Source organism: Xenopus laevis, chromosome 1L (genome assembly GCF_017654675.1).
Source record: "Xenopus laevis strain J_2021 chromosome 1L, Xenopus_laevis_v10.1, whole genome shotgun sequence".
NCBI lineage: Eukaryota > Metazoa > Chordata > Amphibia > Anura > Pipidae > Xenopus > Xenopus laevis.
Window position 1 is genome coordinate 85,382,880 of NC_054371.1, and position 18,925 is coordinate 85,401,804.

The window sequence follows — 18,925 nt, forward strand, 5'->3', positions numbered from 1 at the left end:
GCTGCTGAAGGCTTAACCCTACCAGTAACAAAATATATAATTAAACCACTGAACCAGGTTCAGATATGGCATGCAATACAGCCTAAGCAAGTTATAAAAGGTATAAGTAAAATTTTTTTTTACTGGCCTCATCTTCTTAAAAAGTACACCACTGAGTTTACTTTTCATAACATTTATCCGCACCTTGATAAATGGGTTTCCTTTGAGATATGGCACATGATATAAATTCATTGTCAACATATAACAGCTGCCAGATAAGCACCTGCCTTTGGCAGAAATAGTAGTCTTCAGTGCTACTGTAGCCCCAAAGAGACAAAACCCCTAGGGGCAAATTACTAAAGGGCGAAGTGAACGTTGGCGAAAATTTGCCAGTGTGACGTCATTTTTATACCGGTCGCTGACGTAATAGCGAAGGAGATAGACTCTAGTGGTACTTCGCTCCATAACACCAGGCGAATTTGCGCTCTGTCGAATGGACGTAACTACATAAAAATTCACTAAGATGCAGATTTTACTGAAGGTTACCTCTTGCACCAGACTTGCCTGCGCCACCTCAGACCAGGCGAAGTGCAATAGATAGGACTTCCTCAAAATTTAGTTGAAAAATTTTCTAAGTCCCAAAAAACGCTGGTGTCTTTTCCTTATTTCAGAGTGATAGGCTGCAAAAGAGCGTAAATATAAAAAACAAGAGTGAATAAAAGCGCTGAACAATCTACTTTTACTTGCTGAAGTTTTGTACAGTTTTAGAGTTTTTTGTGGTTTTTTTATACATTAGAGTTTTAGAGAAATAAAATTCACTAAGATGCAGATTTTACTGAAGGTTACCTCTTGCACCAGACTTGCCTGCGCCACCTCAGACCAGGCGAAGTGCAATAGATAGGACTTCCTCAAAATTTAGTTGAAAAATTTTCTAAGTCCCAAAAAACGCTGGTGTCTTTTCCTTATTTCAGAGTGATAGGCTGCAAAAGAGCGTAAATATAAAAAACAAGAGTGAATAAAAGCGCTGAACAATCTACTTTTACTTGCTGAAGTTTTGTACAGTTTTAGAGTTTTTTGTGGTTTTTTTATACATTAGAGTTTTAGAGAAATAAAAAAAACACAAATTTTTAGAGGAAACATTTGATAAGTGACAAAATTAGAAATTTGAATACTAGTAAATAGGCCCCTGAGTGTCTCAGTGGTCCCCCTTCCAGTATTTGAATGTTCTGCTTCCTCTATGGTCTTCAATATATTCTAAAATAATAAATCATAGTTGATAATTCACATGAGAAACACAGAAAATGATCTCTGCTAGTTTGAATGTAGTCCTGATTTTACACATTTCACCTAAATTCTGCAAGAGCAAGCTGTCACAAGTTTTGGAAATATGTCACTGCTTTCCAGTAAGGTATGATTTACAGTAAATATGATTCTCTAATGCAGGTATTTCCTAACAGGAAAACGATATGCTAATGATAATAATTTCCATAGAAAGTTACTTTTCTAGTTCAGCATGTATGTTTAAAGGCAAAGTTTAGTCTTTTATTTTTCCTTATTATATTATTATTATTACTAGGTAGTGTTAAGATACTTGTCTAGGTTAGAAAATCTTGTTAAGGAACACAAGGCCAGCTCCACTTTTCTGCCCTTCATTTTGGGAATAGACATATTGCACTAGTGGGTAGGAAAGCAGTCTTTTGTTAATTTCTACTTTGACTAATGTCACTCCTGCCAGTTTCAGAAACACCTGAAACCACTAATACCACCTATACCACCTGCCATGACATTTGTATGGATGCAACCTCATGCACCCAATGAAGCCCTCTTCTACTTTATAATCAGCCACCACATGGGTGATGTAAGCACTATTACGTTATCAATGGAGAGTCTCCCTTCTTGAAGTTTTACCCACCCCCTGTCAGAAACTGGGGCTTTTAGTCCTGGACCTGCTCAACATGATCATCAGCACCTTGGACAAATAATAATATTATTACAAAACAGTAGTTTGAAGGGGCCAAATGACAATCCACCTTACACAAACTATAGGATAAGAGATAGAGAGGTTAAGATCAAGAAAACTGTAGTGTGAACACTGGTATTTGGGGGTTATAAGGAAAAGGCTGTTTGTTCCTCTTACACTACATACGGGGGAATGTAATAAAAATCGCTAACGGAAAAACTATTCGCAATGCGAAAAGTTATGCCTTTGCGCGAACAAATTTTGCTTTGTGCGAATTTAATATAGCTTTTGCGAGCCCGGAAACTGTTTAGCGACCACTTCCGACAGTGAAAGACCGTTTGCGAATTTTATAGTTTGCGCCAATGTGCAGTCAATGTAATAAAATTTCTTACTGAAAATGTCGTTATGTTTGCTCCAAAAGATTACGACACCTTCAAGCACTTCTTATGAGTGCGCAATTAAAATTCGCAATGCGCAATTAAAATTCGCAATGCAATAACAGTTTAAGGAACAATATTACATTGCGAGTTGTGGATTTTTAGTCTTATTGGTGCGAATTATTTTGCACTTTGCGACTTTTATTACATTCCCCTGATAAGGTTTTCTGTGATATGGATGAAGAGCCAGGGTTAAGGGAGTCTGGAAATGTGTAAAGCTCCCTGTGTCACAAAATGGCATATGATACCTCTACATATCTGTTATTAGTCTGTCAGTCATTGGGTAGAATTCAGATAGCACAGATGTCAAGCACTGTGCACAGTTCAATAGTAGAAAAGGGACCACATCCCAGGCCATAGGATAACATTTGTGTTTGGTTTGTATTCTTATGAAGAATATTATATGATTAACCTAAATGCCACCTACCCATATGTTACATACCTACCTAAGCATACCTACCCCTATGTTACATACCTACCTAAACATACCTAAAGGACTCCTATTGTGCACATGCAGATTCTTCTTTAGTTTTAGGACTTGTGCCATTGCCACACTGTTTCCACTGATTAACACATTTCCTTGTGGTTGAGGAATTAAAAAAAACAGGATGTATGCTATTTCATTTAGCTTATCACTTGTCAAATATGGTTTGAGGATACATGGCATGTTGATGATCTGACACATAATTGCATACGTATTTAGAATCTCCATGTTGCAAGTTATGATGACTGACAACTTCCAGTCTAAATAATACAAAGCTTTCTTTGTAGTATGTGTTATAGGAGCTTTTTTCAACAACAGTATAGTTTGCTGATACCAGAACTTTAAATGGTGGGTAACTCAGAAAAAAACTCAGAATATCAAAAGACATTTAATTAATTGACATTTCAAAACTTCTGAATTCTAGCATTCTACTACATTCTCCATTCTATTATTATGACACCAACAACTATATTCCTTGATGTTTTGTTTTCTTCCTTTTTGGGCCTGAATGTAACATGTTTACTAGTATGTTAAAGTGATACCGTCATGGGAAAAAATGTTTTTTTCAAAACACATCAGTTAATAGTGCTGCTCCAGCAGAATTCTGCACTGAAATCCATTTTTCAAAAGAACAAACAGATTTTTTTATATTTAATTTTGAAATCTGACATGGGGCTAAACATATTGTCAGTTTCCCAGCTGCCCCCAGTCACGTGACTTGTGCTCTGATAAACTTTAGTTACTCTTTACCGCTGGACTGCAAGTGATAACGAGATAGCAGCTCCCTGGTAGGTCTAAGAACAGTACTCAATAGTAAAAGCCAAGTTGCATTTACGTTACATTAAGTAGGAGAAATAACAGCCAGCCAGAAAGTAGTTCCAGCCTAAAGTGCAGGCACAAGTCACATGACTGAGGCAGCTGGGAAACTGACAATATGTCTAGCCCCATGGCAGATTTGAATATAAAATAAATCTTGTTTGCTCTTTTGAGAATTGGATTTCAGTGCAGAAGTCTGCTGGAGCAGTACTATTATACTATAATATGTTTTCCCATGACAGTATCCCATTAAATAATTCCAAAACCAGACCTGACGCAAATGATGAACGTGCCAAGACAGTTCAAGAGCATGGATCATAACATTGCTAGCAGATTAAAGGATGACAACAATGAAGATGACAAGGATTTCCTAGCAACAAAAGAATAAAAGAAATAGCAATGCAGCTGCTGCAAGGCCATAAAATATACAGGACCCAGGTGAACCCTTGCAAATTTACATCAATGGATAGTGTTGTTTTGTAAACTGTCCTTAGTTGGGTTTGTATTTTATGCCTGTGGGATTTTAAATAACCTCTAGTATTAATTGTGGCGGCAACATTTTATTTTGCTATAAAGCCTAGTAGTAGCCTTTAGTTGTTTCCCTGCCTAGTAGAGAAATGAACTTTGAGGCCAAACTTAAACAAACAGATGGAAAATTTACAGAAGGGTATTATTCTTGGGTGGAGAAGATTATTCTTTCTGCACCGGATAGGGAATCCATGTATTAATAAAAGCTATAACAATAACATTAATACAATATTTACAATCAGTATTATATTTGGTATTCCCTAAACCACAGTCAAAACAACATCAGGCAGCCATGTCATAGTATCTCCTAAGAAAATAGAAACTTAGGTTTGCCAGACATGAGCAAGTGAGCATCACAGGACAGCACTTGCTTCTTGTAGGCTACAATTGGGTTTATTTAATGTTTAAATGGTTTTCTAGTAGACTTAAGTTATGAAGCAAACCCCAGGTCCCGAGCATTCACTGTAACCAGTGAATACAGTAACTTTAGGTAGGGTTTTCACACAACACACAACATACATAACATTCCATTCCAAATCTAACTCTCATAGGAATAATCCCATTCACCAGTTTCACATTGAACCATCCATATTCCAAAGAGCTCTACTCCCTTGTACCTTTATGTATTTTCCTGTATTAATAATATTTTATTATAATTTATATAGCACCATTATTATTATTATTTATATAGCACCTTCATTTCATGCAGGGCATTGACTTGAATTATAATTTTTACCAGCCAGGACTCAGACCAGTAAGTTGGCAACCCTAACCATAGGCAGGAGCACCCTATATATGGAGTATATCTTTTGGGTTTAAAAAATAGATATTAGAGTTTATTATGAAACTTTTTTGCAAGTCACCTGTGAGTTGGCGGTTAATTTTAACTTGTCTGCTTATCATAAGAAAACATTGGACTGGATGCTTATTGTATTATTGCTTTTTGTACCTTTAAGAAAAATTCCAGGCTGTGCAAACAATAAAATATTGCCCCACATCAATTGATATTATTCACATTTTAACTTGGTAAAAATTTAAAGGAAGTGATCACTATAAGCAGTATTAGCGTTTGAACTTACCAAGTTAAATGCTGCCCGGTAATGTCTCAGGATTAATTTTTACATTTCAAAAAGAATGCTATGTCACAGGACTGAAATATCTGAAATACGTTTGACTTGATTAGAAATGTTGCTTAATACATTTTGATTCCAGCTAAAGGAATCGCTAGATATTTTTCTGCTGAGTTCCCTTATAGCTAAGGTGCATGTAGAGTTCAGATACTTTTTGGGGAAGCTGTCAAAACTCTGTTACTCTCAGTTTATATATATTAGTTCAGTCAAATGTGAAATCCCTTTGTATTGTACAAGCAATTACCATTTGAAAATGTAGACTGATACACAAATCATTAACTGTCCATACAATGTATGTATAGGATTTACCTTTCAAGTGAAAAGGTACAAAAAATAGCAGTTATCAAAATGCTACATATGCCATAGCACAAAGTCTGTTTTTTTCCCCCCGAGTTCTGTGCTCCAAAAAATTAAACTGCCCCAAGGAACTTGTTAATAATGTGCCACTATCTTTCTTTTTCCCATGCATCAAAACTTTAGACCATTAAATTAAAGACCACCACAGAATAATTCACCCATTTCATAAATACACCATTTCTGAAAATCCTATGGGAATAAATAGAAAGTGGGTGAGTTTTCCTGTGGTGAGTTCTAATTTAACGTTTTGATAAATCTGTCCTTTAGACTTCCCCATGGGAAGTAGACTATAATCCAATATTGAATTTACTAGGGATGTCAAATATATTGGCACCCCAACAATCAGTTTATCTTTTCTTGTTCTTTAAAGGAAAATTTGATATGCAAATCTCACTAGAATTTTTAAGGATGGCATTCATATAATGTTCATATAATGTTGGTAATTGTAAAAGAGGTGGCTGTAGTGGGAAGGAACATGAAAAATATGCTTAATAATGTGTTTGAATCAATTTTTCGATAATAGTGATGAGCAAATTTTTCGGAGGTTCACATTTTAGTGAATATTTTTGTTAAACCGCAGCACAATTTTGCCATGAACATTTTTGCCACAAAAAACTGAAAAAATTACCCCAAGGTACTGTATTTTGCATGAAAAAACAGAGAAAAAAAACATATTGATATTTTGCACAGAAAAGAAGCCCAATACTTCAACCACTTTTTGCTAAATTTCTCTGTTTCACAAATTTTCCACCAGTTTTGCAAATTACTCTGTCCCCCATTATGGTGTCCATTCCCATGCCCTGGCTACACAATTAAATGGTGAAGAGAACAGGGGGAATGTGGGGAGTGCAATGACATCTAGTAAGTGCTGAATGGAAAGTGAAAGTAATTGCCTGCCCTCTATGCCTAAGGCATAGAGGAGGGGCAGGCAATATTTGATTGACAGCTCAGATTTTTAAATGAGTTTATTACAGCTATGATTGCTTAAACAAAAAAATAATAATTTGGGTTTCATGTTTAATTTGAAAAGGACATTTATTTTACAGTTTTTTATGTCTGGGTGACAGGTCCACTTTAAAAATAGTTTTTTTTCTAATACTATAATTCTAAGCAACATTCCATTATCCATTCATTACAACTTTCCTATAGTTTGAATGTTATTTGTAATTGTAATCCATGTCTGGTCTCCTGTCTTGCAATATTGTTTCAGGAGTTAGAGCTAGTAGTTCAGATATGGTTACACCCATTCAGTTGCTAATGGCCCAGACAGGGGGCGGAGATTGTTAGATTGGGGATTGAACAATAACATTAAGGGGTCTGTGAAATCAATGGGCCGGATTATGATGCTCGGTTGGCCAAATTTTGTGTCAATCAGGGAAAAGACCTTTCTGGTTTTGAGATTCTGAAACCTGGGAAGGTAGTTTTGAACTGGACAACCCCTGTAAAAACTAGACTGTCTGATTCAAAACTGGACAAGTGCAGAGAATGTAAACATTCAGGCTAATACTGCTTTTAATAGCAATTACATTATCAAAAACATGTTTTGATTGGAGAAGCCCTCATTTGGATGCTTGCTGTGCAGCTTTAGCTAAGGGTCTCTCCTTCCATCCTCGTAATAACTGAAAAGAAATATATGTGCATGCCTGTAGATCATCAGATGTAAAGGTCCCTTTATTAATAATATAAATATTGCTGCATGATGAAAAAAGGCAGACCCAGCTCTATCAAGAATCAGTGAAAACCCCAGTATAGTTGAAGCAGTAATTGTAGAACAATTGAATATATAATAATTCAAATGGCGATAAACTCAGTAAAGGGATCAAATATTCAAAAGGCATTGTATACTTGAACAGTAGAGTATAAAATCTTATAATAACATATTATGACAGTTTAATAGGTAATAAAATCCCTGCTTGGCACTAAGGCTAAGGGGTCCGTTTACTAAAGTGCGGTAAATCTGACTTTAAGTTTCCGCATGTTATCGCCGAGAATATTTTTACGACAGAATATTCGCAGCGACTAAGTTTACTAAACAGCGATGCGCTCAGAAGTCATTGCGATCACTTGCGGTAACTACGTTAAGGAACCAGCTTACGTTAGCGGTAATTTTAGCGAGTTGCGAATTTTCTGGCGAAAAATTAAGTTTTTGCGAATATTTATGCTATAAAATAGTCTTGTTTTATGGCGGTTATTATGGCAATTTTTACTGTGACATTTATGGCCAGAAATGCATCTTCAAAACTCATAAACTTTATTGACTGATGATTATACCATCCAACAACATCACCAGAGTAACACCAATCAAACATGTCTGCATCATATAAACCCTTCTGCCAATAGAATCATAGGAACAAGAAATGATACCAGTCAATCTCTTTGCTTCATAGAAATGCACAGTTTAATGTAGCCAATCACAATGAAACCAAAAAAGTGTAGAGGCTGACGAATCCTTGGACTGTGATGCCGCTGTCAATAATACACCTCTGAGCTGAAACTGCTGCTGTTGCAACAGATAGAAGCAGAAGCCAAAACATCCTGTCAGCAATAGCTACAGATCTCTCTCCTGTCAGCAAAGAATGATGGGTAAAAAAAAAACAGTATTATGGGATATTTCCTGCCCCTTGAGAATTTTCTGGCGAAAAAAATACTTTTACGCCACTACATAGGTGGCGGTAAAAGTTTGCGAATATTCTGGCGTTAATTTTGTCTTTAGCACATTTCGCTGTTTAGTAAACCATGCGTTAATGTGTACGTATCGTTATTTTCAGCGAATGCGATAACTGGCGAACAATTATTCTAGCGCAAGAATATTCGCAAATTTATATTTACCGCATGTTAGTAAACTGCCGATAACATATTTGGCGAAAATTCTGTCTATATATTGTGCGAATATTTTTAACGCACTTTAGTAAACGGACCCCTTAGACTTAAGAGAAGCAACCTTTATGCAGTGGCACTTGGGGATTTCAGGAATTTTGTCACTGTCTCTGGTTTAGCAGGTGACAAAATGTTTAGAATTGCTAATCATTTATTCCAATGACAATAGCTTGAACTTGCTGAACTATGATCCTAGAAAGCAGATTGGAATTTCCAGAGAAGATGACATTTTGTTTTTGTTTACTAGAGAAAAAATATCACTAATAAGAAGAAAGGAACTGTTTTTCTACATAAATAGAAAAGAGGAAATATTCATTTTATTTTAGTTTTATTATTAATATATGAAAGTTTGGTTTTGAAGACATATAGTCATACAATAATTAACATATTGCAGTGGTGCTGGTCTAAAGCCTTAGACATGAGACTAATGTCAACTTGTTCACAAACAATAAAGTAAAAGGATCAACCAGTGCATTAATGTTTTAGGAGGGCTGCATTTTTTTAAAGGTTTTTATTGAAGCATTTGTAACATTGAGACAACAATTAACAATACAACATTGGGTCTACAAATGTATTTTGTTTCTGAGTCTTAAATACTGTATACCCAGTTCGCCTATATTGATCAGTCAGTGACAACCTACTCGAGATGATGTTCAGTCATCTGCTAGAGAAAAAGGGGGGCTTTAGGGTTCTCAGTGGAGGGAGGGGCTATAGTCTCAGAGGGATACCCATATAGTGTTAGTATATAGGCTCAGCCCATTCTCTCCATATCTTGTATTTTATAGGGGAACCCACTTGCAATATAGGTGAGTTGTTTCAAAGGGAGAAGGGCTCTAAGTAGGCTGAGCCATCTAGTACACTTCCTAACTTCCTAGCATAAAACATGCTACACCTGCAGGAACATTCTTCAATGTCATAGTAATATTTTTACTGAAATCCAATATACTGGAGCACACTGCAATTTGTATAATATTCAAAAGTGTACTTTATTGGCTCAAATATGAGCAGACATGTGGCAACGTTTCGGGCCTCGCAGGACCCTTTCTGGGGTAATATTTTTACTAGCATGAATACATACTACCCCTCATAATACTGTGTGATCACAACCATACCATGAGTAAGAACCAACCTTCCTTTGTGTAATCTTGCCTTACTTATGGGCTGAAAAGTCAGTTCTTAACTAATATTAGAATAAATGCAGGAGGAATGTATAAGATTAAATGTGGTCACAGCAGAAAAGGCAAGGATGACAGGGCTCTGCCCATCACAGCTATCACCCTGTAATGAAAAGAGAGGCAATATGCCACTTGGAAGAATACAGTAAAGTCATTATTTGAAAATCTGATAAAGGTGGGACCATTGTGACTTGAAAAATAAGTAATTTTATAAAAAAAAAAAGAAGCACAAGTACAGCTATAATAAAAAAATGTATCCTACTGATCCTACTGAAAGTCTATCTGACAAGTGTTATTACAGTATGCCTGTTTTACAAGAACTCATTAAAAAGAGTTGTTGTATCTAGGGATGTAGCGAACGGCGGAAAAAATGTTCGCGAACATATTCGCGAACTTGCGTCAAAAATGCGAACGGTTCGCGAACGTCGCGAACCCCATAGACTTCAATGGGAAGGCGAATTTTAAAAGCTAGAAAAGACATTTCTGGCCATAAAAATGATTTTAAAGTTGTTTAAAGGGTGCAACGACCTGGACAGTGGCATGCCAGAGGGGGATCAAGGGCAAAAATGTATCTGAAAAATACATTGTTGACACAGCGCTGCGTTTTGTGCTGTAAAGGGCAGAAATCACACTACGTCACTCAGGTGATGTTTCTGGACACGGAATGTGAAAAAGCTCACACAGCTAGGTGGCACTTGGTTAAAGACTGGGCAAACAATGCCTGCAAGGGCAACGTATACAGTAGTGGATACGGAATATATTATTGCTGCTGTAAAAACATCACTCAGGTGATGTTTACGGACACGGAATTATTATTGTTATTTAGATAGAATGTGAAAAAGCTCACACAGCTAGGTGGCACTTGCATACCTCCCAACTGTCCCTCTTTTGACCACTCAACCCCCTGTCCCTCTTTTGTACTGGAAAGTCCCTCTTTTCTCTGCACTGAACAGCCAGAAAAAAAACAGTTTCTAACTTAATTAGCTTTTGGCAGAGAGCTCAGAACAGCTAACAGGTGCAAATAAGATACTTTGTAACAATTTTGACTCTGGTTGGTGCTGGTGGTGGTGAACTACTAGGAGGAGCAGCACACCAGTCCCACTCCCCAACACAGCTAGACTAATAGCACTGGGCTCTTACAGTAGCAAAGTAAAAAAAACAAAAAAGAAAATAAAAGCAGTCCTTACAAGGACTATTGGGTTACAGGCAGCAGTCAGCAGATGAGAGATCATCAGCAGGACAGCTGCCCACAGCAGCTACATACAGAGCACTGCAGTAGAAGGTAGATTACTAGCCAGCAAAGCTACCTAACCTAAAATGTCCCTCAAATCCCTGCAGAGTTCTGTCCCTACAATACAGAGCAGTATCAAGTAGATTACTAGCCAGCAAAGTTACTATCAACTGTCCCTCAAATCACTAAACAGCTCTCTCCCTACACTAGCTCTTCCAAGCACACACAGGCAGAATGAAAAACGCTGCAGGGCTTCAGTTTATATATGGAAGGGGAGTGGTCCAGGGGGTGTGGGGGTGGTCCAGGAGGGAGAGCTTCCTGATTGGCTGCCATGTATCTGCTGGTCTGGGGTGAGAGGTCAAAAATAAGCGCCAGCTAAGGCGAACCCAAATTGGCGAACGTTGCGCGACGTTCACGAACATTCGGCGGACGCGAACAGCCGATGTTCGCACGAATTAGTTCGCGGGCGAACAGTCCGCGACATCCCTAGTTGTATCTTCTTCTTAACATGCATAAAACCCTGGTGAATCCCTCTGCTAGACTGATTGTGTTTCAGTGAGAGTCATTGCAGCCTCTTGCCATTTACAGTATATTAATCCATAGTTAAAACAGATTTTACCTACAATAGGCACATTCTTAAAAATACATTTTTTTTTACAAACCATTTATGCTATTCATATGGGTAATGACTTTATTCTCTGTTCTATTGAAGTGAAAGACTTCTATAAATCAATCCCATCTGATAAAGGGATTGAGTGTTTAAGAGACTCCTTTACAGAAAATTGGTTACCCCCTATCATATGTAATTGTTTACAGCAATTGTTTGGTTAAGACACTTTGCATTTAATCAAGTCCCACTAGACCACGATATTGTTAACATAAGCAAAAAAACAATGTACTGTATTTGTGTGTATGCAAGCATATATATTTTGTGTGTATTTGTGCCCTGTCTATTCCTAATTTTTAGGAATAGAGAGGGTCAGCTGCCTTGATGTGAATGAATTATTAGAAGCTATGGCACTGCTGCAACGGGCACATTTCTCTCTTATCAGTATACTAAATGTGTAGTTTTTGTAGCCCCCTCCTCTTGGCTGCAAGCGCCCCTAATGAGGGAATGCCCCATAGCTTGGTATAGAGTTTAACTTTGAAATGCATTTTAGATTTGTATCTGAGTTTTACTCTCATGCTTAAGACACACATATGAGTGCTTATGTGGCAGTTGTTTATGGAAACATATTCATACACAGCTTTAAACATGAATTTATCCAACAACATATTAACACGTCAACATATTAGAATATTGGAAAAAATGTGGATGAAATGTTCATGGTTTGGACAGGGTGGCCACAACTGTTTGATGATTTTCTAGTATATTTCTAACCCATACGTTTTCATTTCCATGATGTACAGATCAATATGCAAAATGGAAATTCAACCACAGATTTGTATTTAATACCTACAGATTATAATAGTTTGCAAAGACACGACAGTTTTCATCCACTAGGTGTCACTAAAAGACTTCCAAAAAGTAAATTTATACATATTAGCAGTGGGGGAAAAAAAAATAGCCTCATGCTACAAACACATGACATAGGAGTTTTAACTCTCACTCACGGAATCATAGAAAGATAGCTGTAAATTACTAATTTGTGCCCCTGTGACCAATTCTGCAACCAGAACCACACATTTTATAGCACTAATACAGCCTTTTAAAAAGGTAACGGGTGGTACAGTAGCTCAGTGGGTATCACTTTTTCCTTGTAGCACTGTGGTCCTGAGTTTGATCCTGGCATTTGTGAGATATTTGTGTGTTCTGCTTATGTCTGGATTGGTTGCTGTTCATAAATATACAGGCAGGTTAATTGGGTCCTGATTAATAATAGTGACTCATTTATCAAGAAGGTGCACCTACTAAACTATGTCTGTCTGTCTATCTATCTATCGTCTATCCATCTACATCTATCTGTCTGTCTGTCTATCTATCTATCATCTATCTATCTGTTATAAAGGTGTTATGAATGTATGTGCAGTATATATAACACAAGACCTTGCTATGCTCATAATACCCTTTACCTAGATAGTGTTGGGGTCATTTAAAAATTAATTTTTGTTATTTTCATGCATATTATTAAAGACTTACAGAGAGGCACACTTTATTACACAACTGTGATCCCTTGATAGGGTAAATAAAAGGTTAAATACAGCTACAAATCTTGGTAAGGGGCTCTTTACCCACAGCCTTTCTGCAGCCTTCTTCCTGCCTAAGGCTGTTCCATTTGGCCACTCTCTCCCTCCATGCACACACAGGTGAGTTGGCAGCATAATAAGGTCCTGAAAATTTACAGGGTAGCCCAGCTGAGTCTACTTATCCCACTGATATTGTGGCTTGTTTGTATAGCGTGACTATGGAAATGAACACTCTGGCTGGAGCCTAGAATGCTATCTATATAATACCCTAGAGTAAAAGGGAACTGAGAGAGGAAGGGCTACTGAAGAGGAGGAACTTTGAATTGTTTTACACCAGTTGATAGTTCTCTAGATGTTACGGCACTCTGTAGTAATCATAATTTCGGCTAGGTCTTAAAAAACATAAACTTAAGGACCTTTGTAGTATCATGTACCATCAGGCTGCTGGCACGTCATGTCATGTTATTTATTGTACATTTTTATACATTCCCTTTTCTAAGAGATTGATGTTATACCTATGTGATTTTATGTAGTGTTATTGGAGAGATACAAAGACATGGGCTAATTAGAGTTCTTTATATTACTGATATCAAATTGGGATTACCAAAAGATCTTCCTTACTGAAACTGCTTTACTGCTACATATGAAAATCACAGATGTATGGCAGGTGGTGAGGACAGAGCTCACAAGTTGCAGATTACAGCTAGAGCCTGGGTAGTCACACGCTATTGCACTTCTGTAAATAATATACAAATATTTCTACATTGTGTTAAAAAGGGCTAAAACAAAAGCCCTTGTGTACAAAGGACTGTGAAAGAAAGCCGGCTAATATTGGACAGTGGGGGTTTTGTTGTTTGGCCTCAAGTGGACTGACCAGGCCTGCTTTGGACTTTGGAGAAAACCAAAGGACTTTCACTAGCTGAAGTAAGCTGTGTGTTATATTTTCATTTACTTTCTGCTGAGGAAAAGCTACTGTTTAGTTCAGTTTCTAAATAAATTGACTTTTCTCTAAGACGGTGTACTGCGTACTGGCTGCGATTCCCCCTCTATATTACTATATATATATATATATATATATATATATATATATATATATATATATATATATATATATATATATATATATATATATATATATATCGTGATAAAGTGATATATGATATAGTAATATAGGATATCAACCATCAGTAGTCAGTAGTTGGCCTTCACTGAACAATATAATTTTTCCATATTCTTTAATATAACATAGCATACAAAACGATCACTGAAACTAGATCTAACAATTTATATACAAATGAACCTTTGGTATCATTTCTGTTGACCCTACTATGTGTAGTATAAATCATTTTACCATTTTGTAACCATTTGCATATTATCTATTCTTGAGTCAGTGTAACTACAACTAGTTTGAACAAGCGACCCTATAATCTTTGTGTAAACTCAACATTTAAAAGTGTCTCTTGGTTCAACAAACCACAATAAATTGTTGTGAAGAATTTATCACTGGCTTTCAAACACTGCTTTTTATAGATATAGAGAAGTACAGAAACCCTGATAAACAAAAGAAGAATTAATAACATCAAATTTATTAGGATAAAAATATATAAAACATATTATAATACAGTTATACATTATAATATTATAAAAATGCAGGCCTGGTTCACGTTGCAGGAGACTGGGACCCTCCAAATTACACCCCCCATTAATGACAGGGGACCAGAATTCTTAGAAGGAATATAGAAAAGTGGAGAATACTTATTTAAAGATGGAGACTTGCATTATAATTCCTAACATGGTCAGACTGGGGGGCCCCGGACCCACCAGGACTAATGTCCAGGGCCCCTTCCGACCCCCCGCCCTTCTCCTATGATGCGCCGAGCACGCATGCATGAAGGTGCCTGAATGAACTGGTGCCGCGCACATGCGCATGTGGCGATATTTTTTGTCAATCAGGAGAGGGGACTGTCGTCAGGAGAGGGGACTGGCCCATTAAGGGTCGGTGCCCACCGGGTTTTTTCCCGGTATCCTGCCGGGCCAGTCCGACACTGATTCCTAATATAGTACTCTATTTGTGGACTATGTCTTTTTGCTATAGATGACTATCAGTACTAGTTTTGCTGATCCAGACTGCTGAAATAAGATAGAATGACCACCAGTATATGGCTGGGTTCATAAAAAACAAAATATATTTCAGATATTGCTTCAGATCTAATATTTTAGTATATTAAATGCTAACTCCTAGGCCCACCCTTAAAAGTACAAAGACCTATTTTTTGGGCCTGGCCCATTGGTTGAGAATCTGTTTTAGGAACTTTTCTAGCCACAGTGTTAAAAGTAGTCAAAGTGATCTGACCCAAACCTAATTTGAATGTATTACATGTTTTTGCTTACATATATATGTCTGGCAGAGAGTAAGTTCTTTGCATTTTCAGCTAAAAAGAGTTTACACAATAAATAGTTACTTTGTCGAGGTCAACAGTTTATTTATGTAGATGAAGTTCTGTGAAGAACATATTATTAATGCCTGGAATTTTCATTCATTATAGAAAGTTAAAATGTTTTTATTTCTCTCAAGGTCGTGCCACATTTGCAAATTGTTTGGAGTATAGCAAATTACTAGGTTCACTCTGACTTGAGCCCACAATTTTGTCACAGGGCAAAAACATTTTAATGAAAGACACAACTTTGGATGCGCTCTCCCCCTGAAAACATCTGGTTTGGTTTACACGGCATCTCTAATCCAGATTCAAACAAATGAATTCCATTTTTATGACTATAATTAGAAAATGTTTGATCCACAAAATAAATGTTAATTGCACTGGGCCATGATACTTACTCTCAGCATGAACAATATCTATGTGCACATAAGAAAACATGTTCATTTTCCAATTTTTGATACACTAAGCAACTTTGGCAAAAAACCTGCAATAGCTGGAAAAAAGCGATGTATAAACATGGACAGGGCATAAATTGTAAATATTCCTCGCCAAAAAAATAAAGTGGAATCACTGCTTGCCACTTTTTTATGTCTAAGTACAATGATGCTCAAAACATCACGTGTCCTGGTGTGCCCGGACCCCCCAGTCTGACACTATCTATCTATCTATCTATCTATCTATCTATCTATCTATCTATTGGTCTGTCTATTTATATGGTATAAATGTGTTATGAAAATATGTGCAGTATAGATAACATCAAGACCTTGCTATGCCCTAATACCCTTTACCTAGATAGTGTTGGGGTCATTTAAAAATGAGCCCTACCTGTGATCCCCACATCCCTTCAATTAACTAGAGTTGTGGTCAGGTAAAATGAAAATGCTCCTCCCACCCGGGACAATGACCATCAACCAACTCTGCATTAAGGCAAATCTTGTAGTGCCATTAAAACTACAATTAGAACACAAAAGTATATATTGCAGCTGTAATTTTATTGAATAGTTAATTAATTTACAAGTGGTTGAACAAAATGTATTTGCAGTAAAAAAATATTGTTACAACTGAATTGACATTTCTTGTTGTTATCTTTGCTACAGCATCGAGAGATAATGATCAAATAAAGTAAAAGTAGGATAAGAAAGTTAAATAGGCAGAGGTAAGAAAAGAAAAAACAGTGGCATGTTTTCTTGTACTTGTATTCTTGTGTAAATAGCAAATATTCTCAGCATTTGTATCTTCTTCTTTCGAAGACTTGCTCTTCTTCTTTGTCTTACTTATCTCTGTTGCCTACAATAGAAAAAAAAACATTCACAGCTAAATTTCACTAGTTATTTTAAAGAAAAAGTTCATTATGTATATAGTTTAGAATCTTGAAGCTCAAAACCTGAGCAACTTTGGTTAGTAACCCAAAGGCATTGTTGGTTTCAAATAAATGATTATTTCTAAAATAGATAAAGAAGGTGCCAATTACTATGGGGATAGGTGGCCATGTCAGGGTTTAAGGTTACCAAGCTGGATCATCACTAGGGGTTGGGCTTCCAGAACATTTTAAAATCATGTAAAGGGGGCACCATCTATTTTGGTTCATAGACCATGGTCATGTCATAACTGTGAGCCAATAATTTATATCCTTGCCGTAAGTTTAAATTCGATTTTCTGTTACATGTCCATCACATATTGATGGATGGAATTGTAGTAGTGTAGTGTAGTGTGGGTGCTTTTCAGTTGGTTCACAATTGCCCACTACCACTGCTTATTGACATATAGAAGTGCCATACAGTGAGCACCATCTCGCAAAATATGGATAGGTGTCTGCATGTTGCTGCCCTCATTTTTTAATTGTTTTGTAGAAAAACAATGATGATTTAAATTTTTTATTTTCTCTATTTTTCTGTCTTGCTCTGATGAACAACAGGTACAAGAAATATATGATAATGTTTTCTGTTATTTGCATTAGTCTTATATATGACAAACCTGCTTGTAGAGAATTTTTCTTGATAATCCCTTGAACCCATGGTGCTGAGGGATCCACACACACACTTATTCCTGTTGTAACAGTGATTCTAAAGATAAAAGAAAAAGGGTTTTAAATCCAATAACATGACCACCATTAACCTGTAATAAATTCACTGTATAAATAAAAGGAAACACCATGGAGCAGAAATGGGTATAATTGCAACAATCATTAACAATAAATACATACTGTACTAGAGATTGATCCTATCTTGCTAGTATAACACTATTGCTATTATGATACCTGTAGGATACAGGATGCGCTTTTATCTGGCTGTTTTTATCAAACAGCCAGATAAAAAGATGTTATATCAGTTCTGATTAATAGCGGTACATGCAGCATTTCATATTGTGTGCATCATAAATCCATTCTGGGTATTCTCAGTGGGGATGAGTTCCCCTCAATATGTTTTATTATTCTTTGTAATTGGCATGCATAGTTAAAGTGCAATACTTACATAACTTCTATATTATCACATTCATTGTTGAGCTCCTCATTTAAGCGGAATTGAGGATGGATGAATTTAGAGAAAGTCTCCAGACACCGACAGTTTGGCTTCAGCCCTGTTCCTGACAGTGTCATAGCTAGAACAAAAATCATTTCATGTGAAAATCCATGAACCACAAGGGTTTGTAATTATTCATCTTCAGATACAGAAATCAGTCTGTCTAAACCGCTCCTAATATTTAGTAAAAGCAAAATACTGCAGAGCTGCTCCAAAGGTACAAAAATTAAACCTAAATGTATTATTCTGGAGGATTACTTAAGATCAACTACAATTTAACATAACCTACCTTGAGTAAGAGCAGCGTAAAGCAGGCACAAAGCAACACTAGCAGCAATGATTTTAGAACCCATTTTAAAATATGAAAACCTTCCTTCAGCAAATATTCAGCATACAGCCACCCTCAGTGCTTTGCTGCCCCACTGTAGTGACTTCTGATATTCAGTTATAAAAGGGAGTATATTTATATACAAATCTGGTCATGCAGTTTTAATGTTCCTTAGAAATTTAGTAACAGTTTCTTGTGAAATTAATCTTGCAACATCAACTCAGTTTGCTTCATATTATATGCAGAGGGCTACTGTATTTTGGGGTCAGCCATATGTCATTATATTAGCAGTATATGTCACAATTATTATAGGTCTTCAACTAACCTTTAATGGTTGGTTCATATTTAAGTTAACCATTAGTATGCTATAGAATGGCTTATTCTAAGCAACTTTTCAATTGCCGTTCGTTGTTTTCTTTTTTTCTAGTATTTTAATTATTTGCCTTTTTCTTCTGACATTTTTCAGCTTTCAAATGGGG

The 18,925-nt window shown here is 36.5% G+C and overlaps 1 protein-coding gene across 1 annotated transcript; it reads right to left on the reverse strand.

Moving 5' to 3' along the window:
• Window positions 1–15,439: 15,439 nt before the first annotated feature.
• LOC108711093 (interleukin-8) lies at window positions 15,440–18,533 on the reverse strand. Its single transcript, XM_041591027.1, has 4 exons — window positions 18,408–18,533; window positions 18,071–18,197; window positions 17,574–17,662; window positions 15,440–16,886 (listed from the first exon to the last, which is right to left on the reverse strand). Exons 1-4 carry the CDS (start codon window positions 18,469–18,471, stop codon window positions 16,870–16,872), a joined length of 297 nt encoding a protein of 98 aa, XP_041446961.1. The 5' UTR covers window positions 18,472–18,533; the 3' UTR covers window positions 15,440–16,869.
• Window positions 18,534–18,925: the final 392 nt, after the last annotated feature.

Bases quoted from the DNA above. Each gene is read 5' to 3' on its own strand.
- LOC108711093 (XM_041591027.1), bottom strand. From the start codon at position 18,471: ATGGGTTCTAAAATCATTGCTGCTAGTGTTGCTTTGTGCCTGCTTTAC. The intron at 18,198-18,407 runs GTAGGTTATGTT...TTTTTGTTCTAG, and splicing joins TTACGCTGCTCTTACTCAAG to CTATGACACTGTCAGGAACA. The intron at 17,663-18,070 runs GTAAGTATTGCA...TTTTATCTTTAG, and splicing joins TGTGATAATATAGAAGTTAT to AATCACTGTTACAACAGGAA.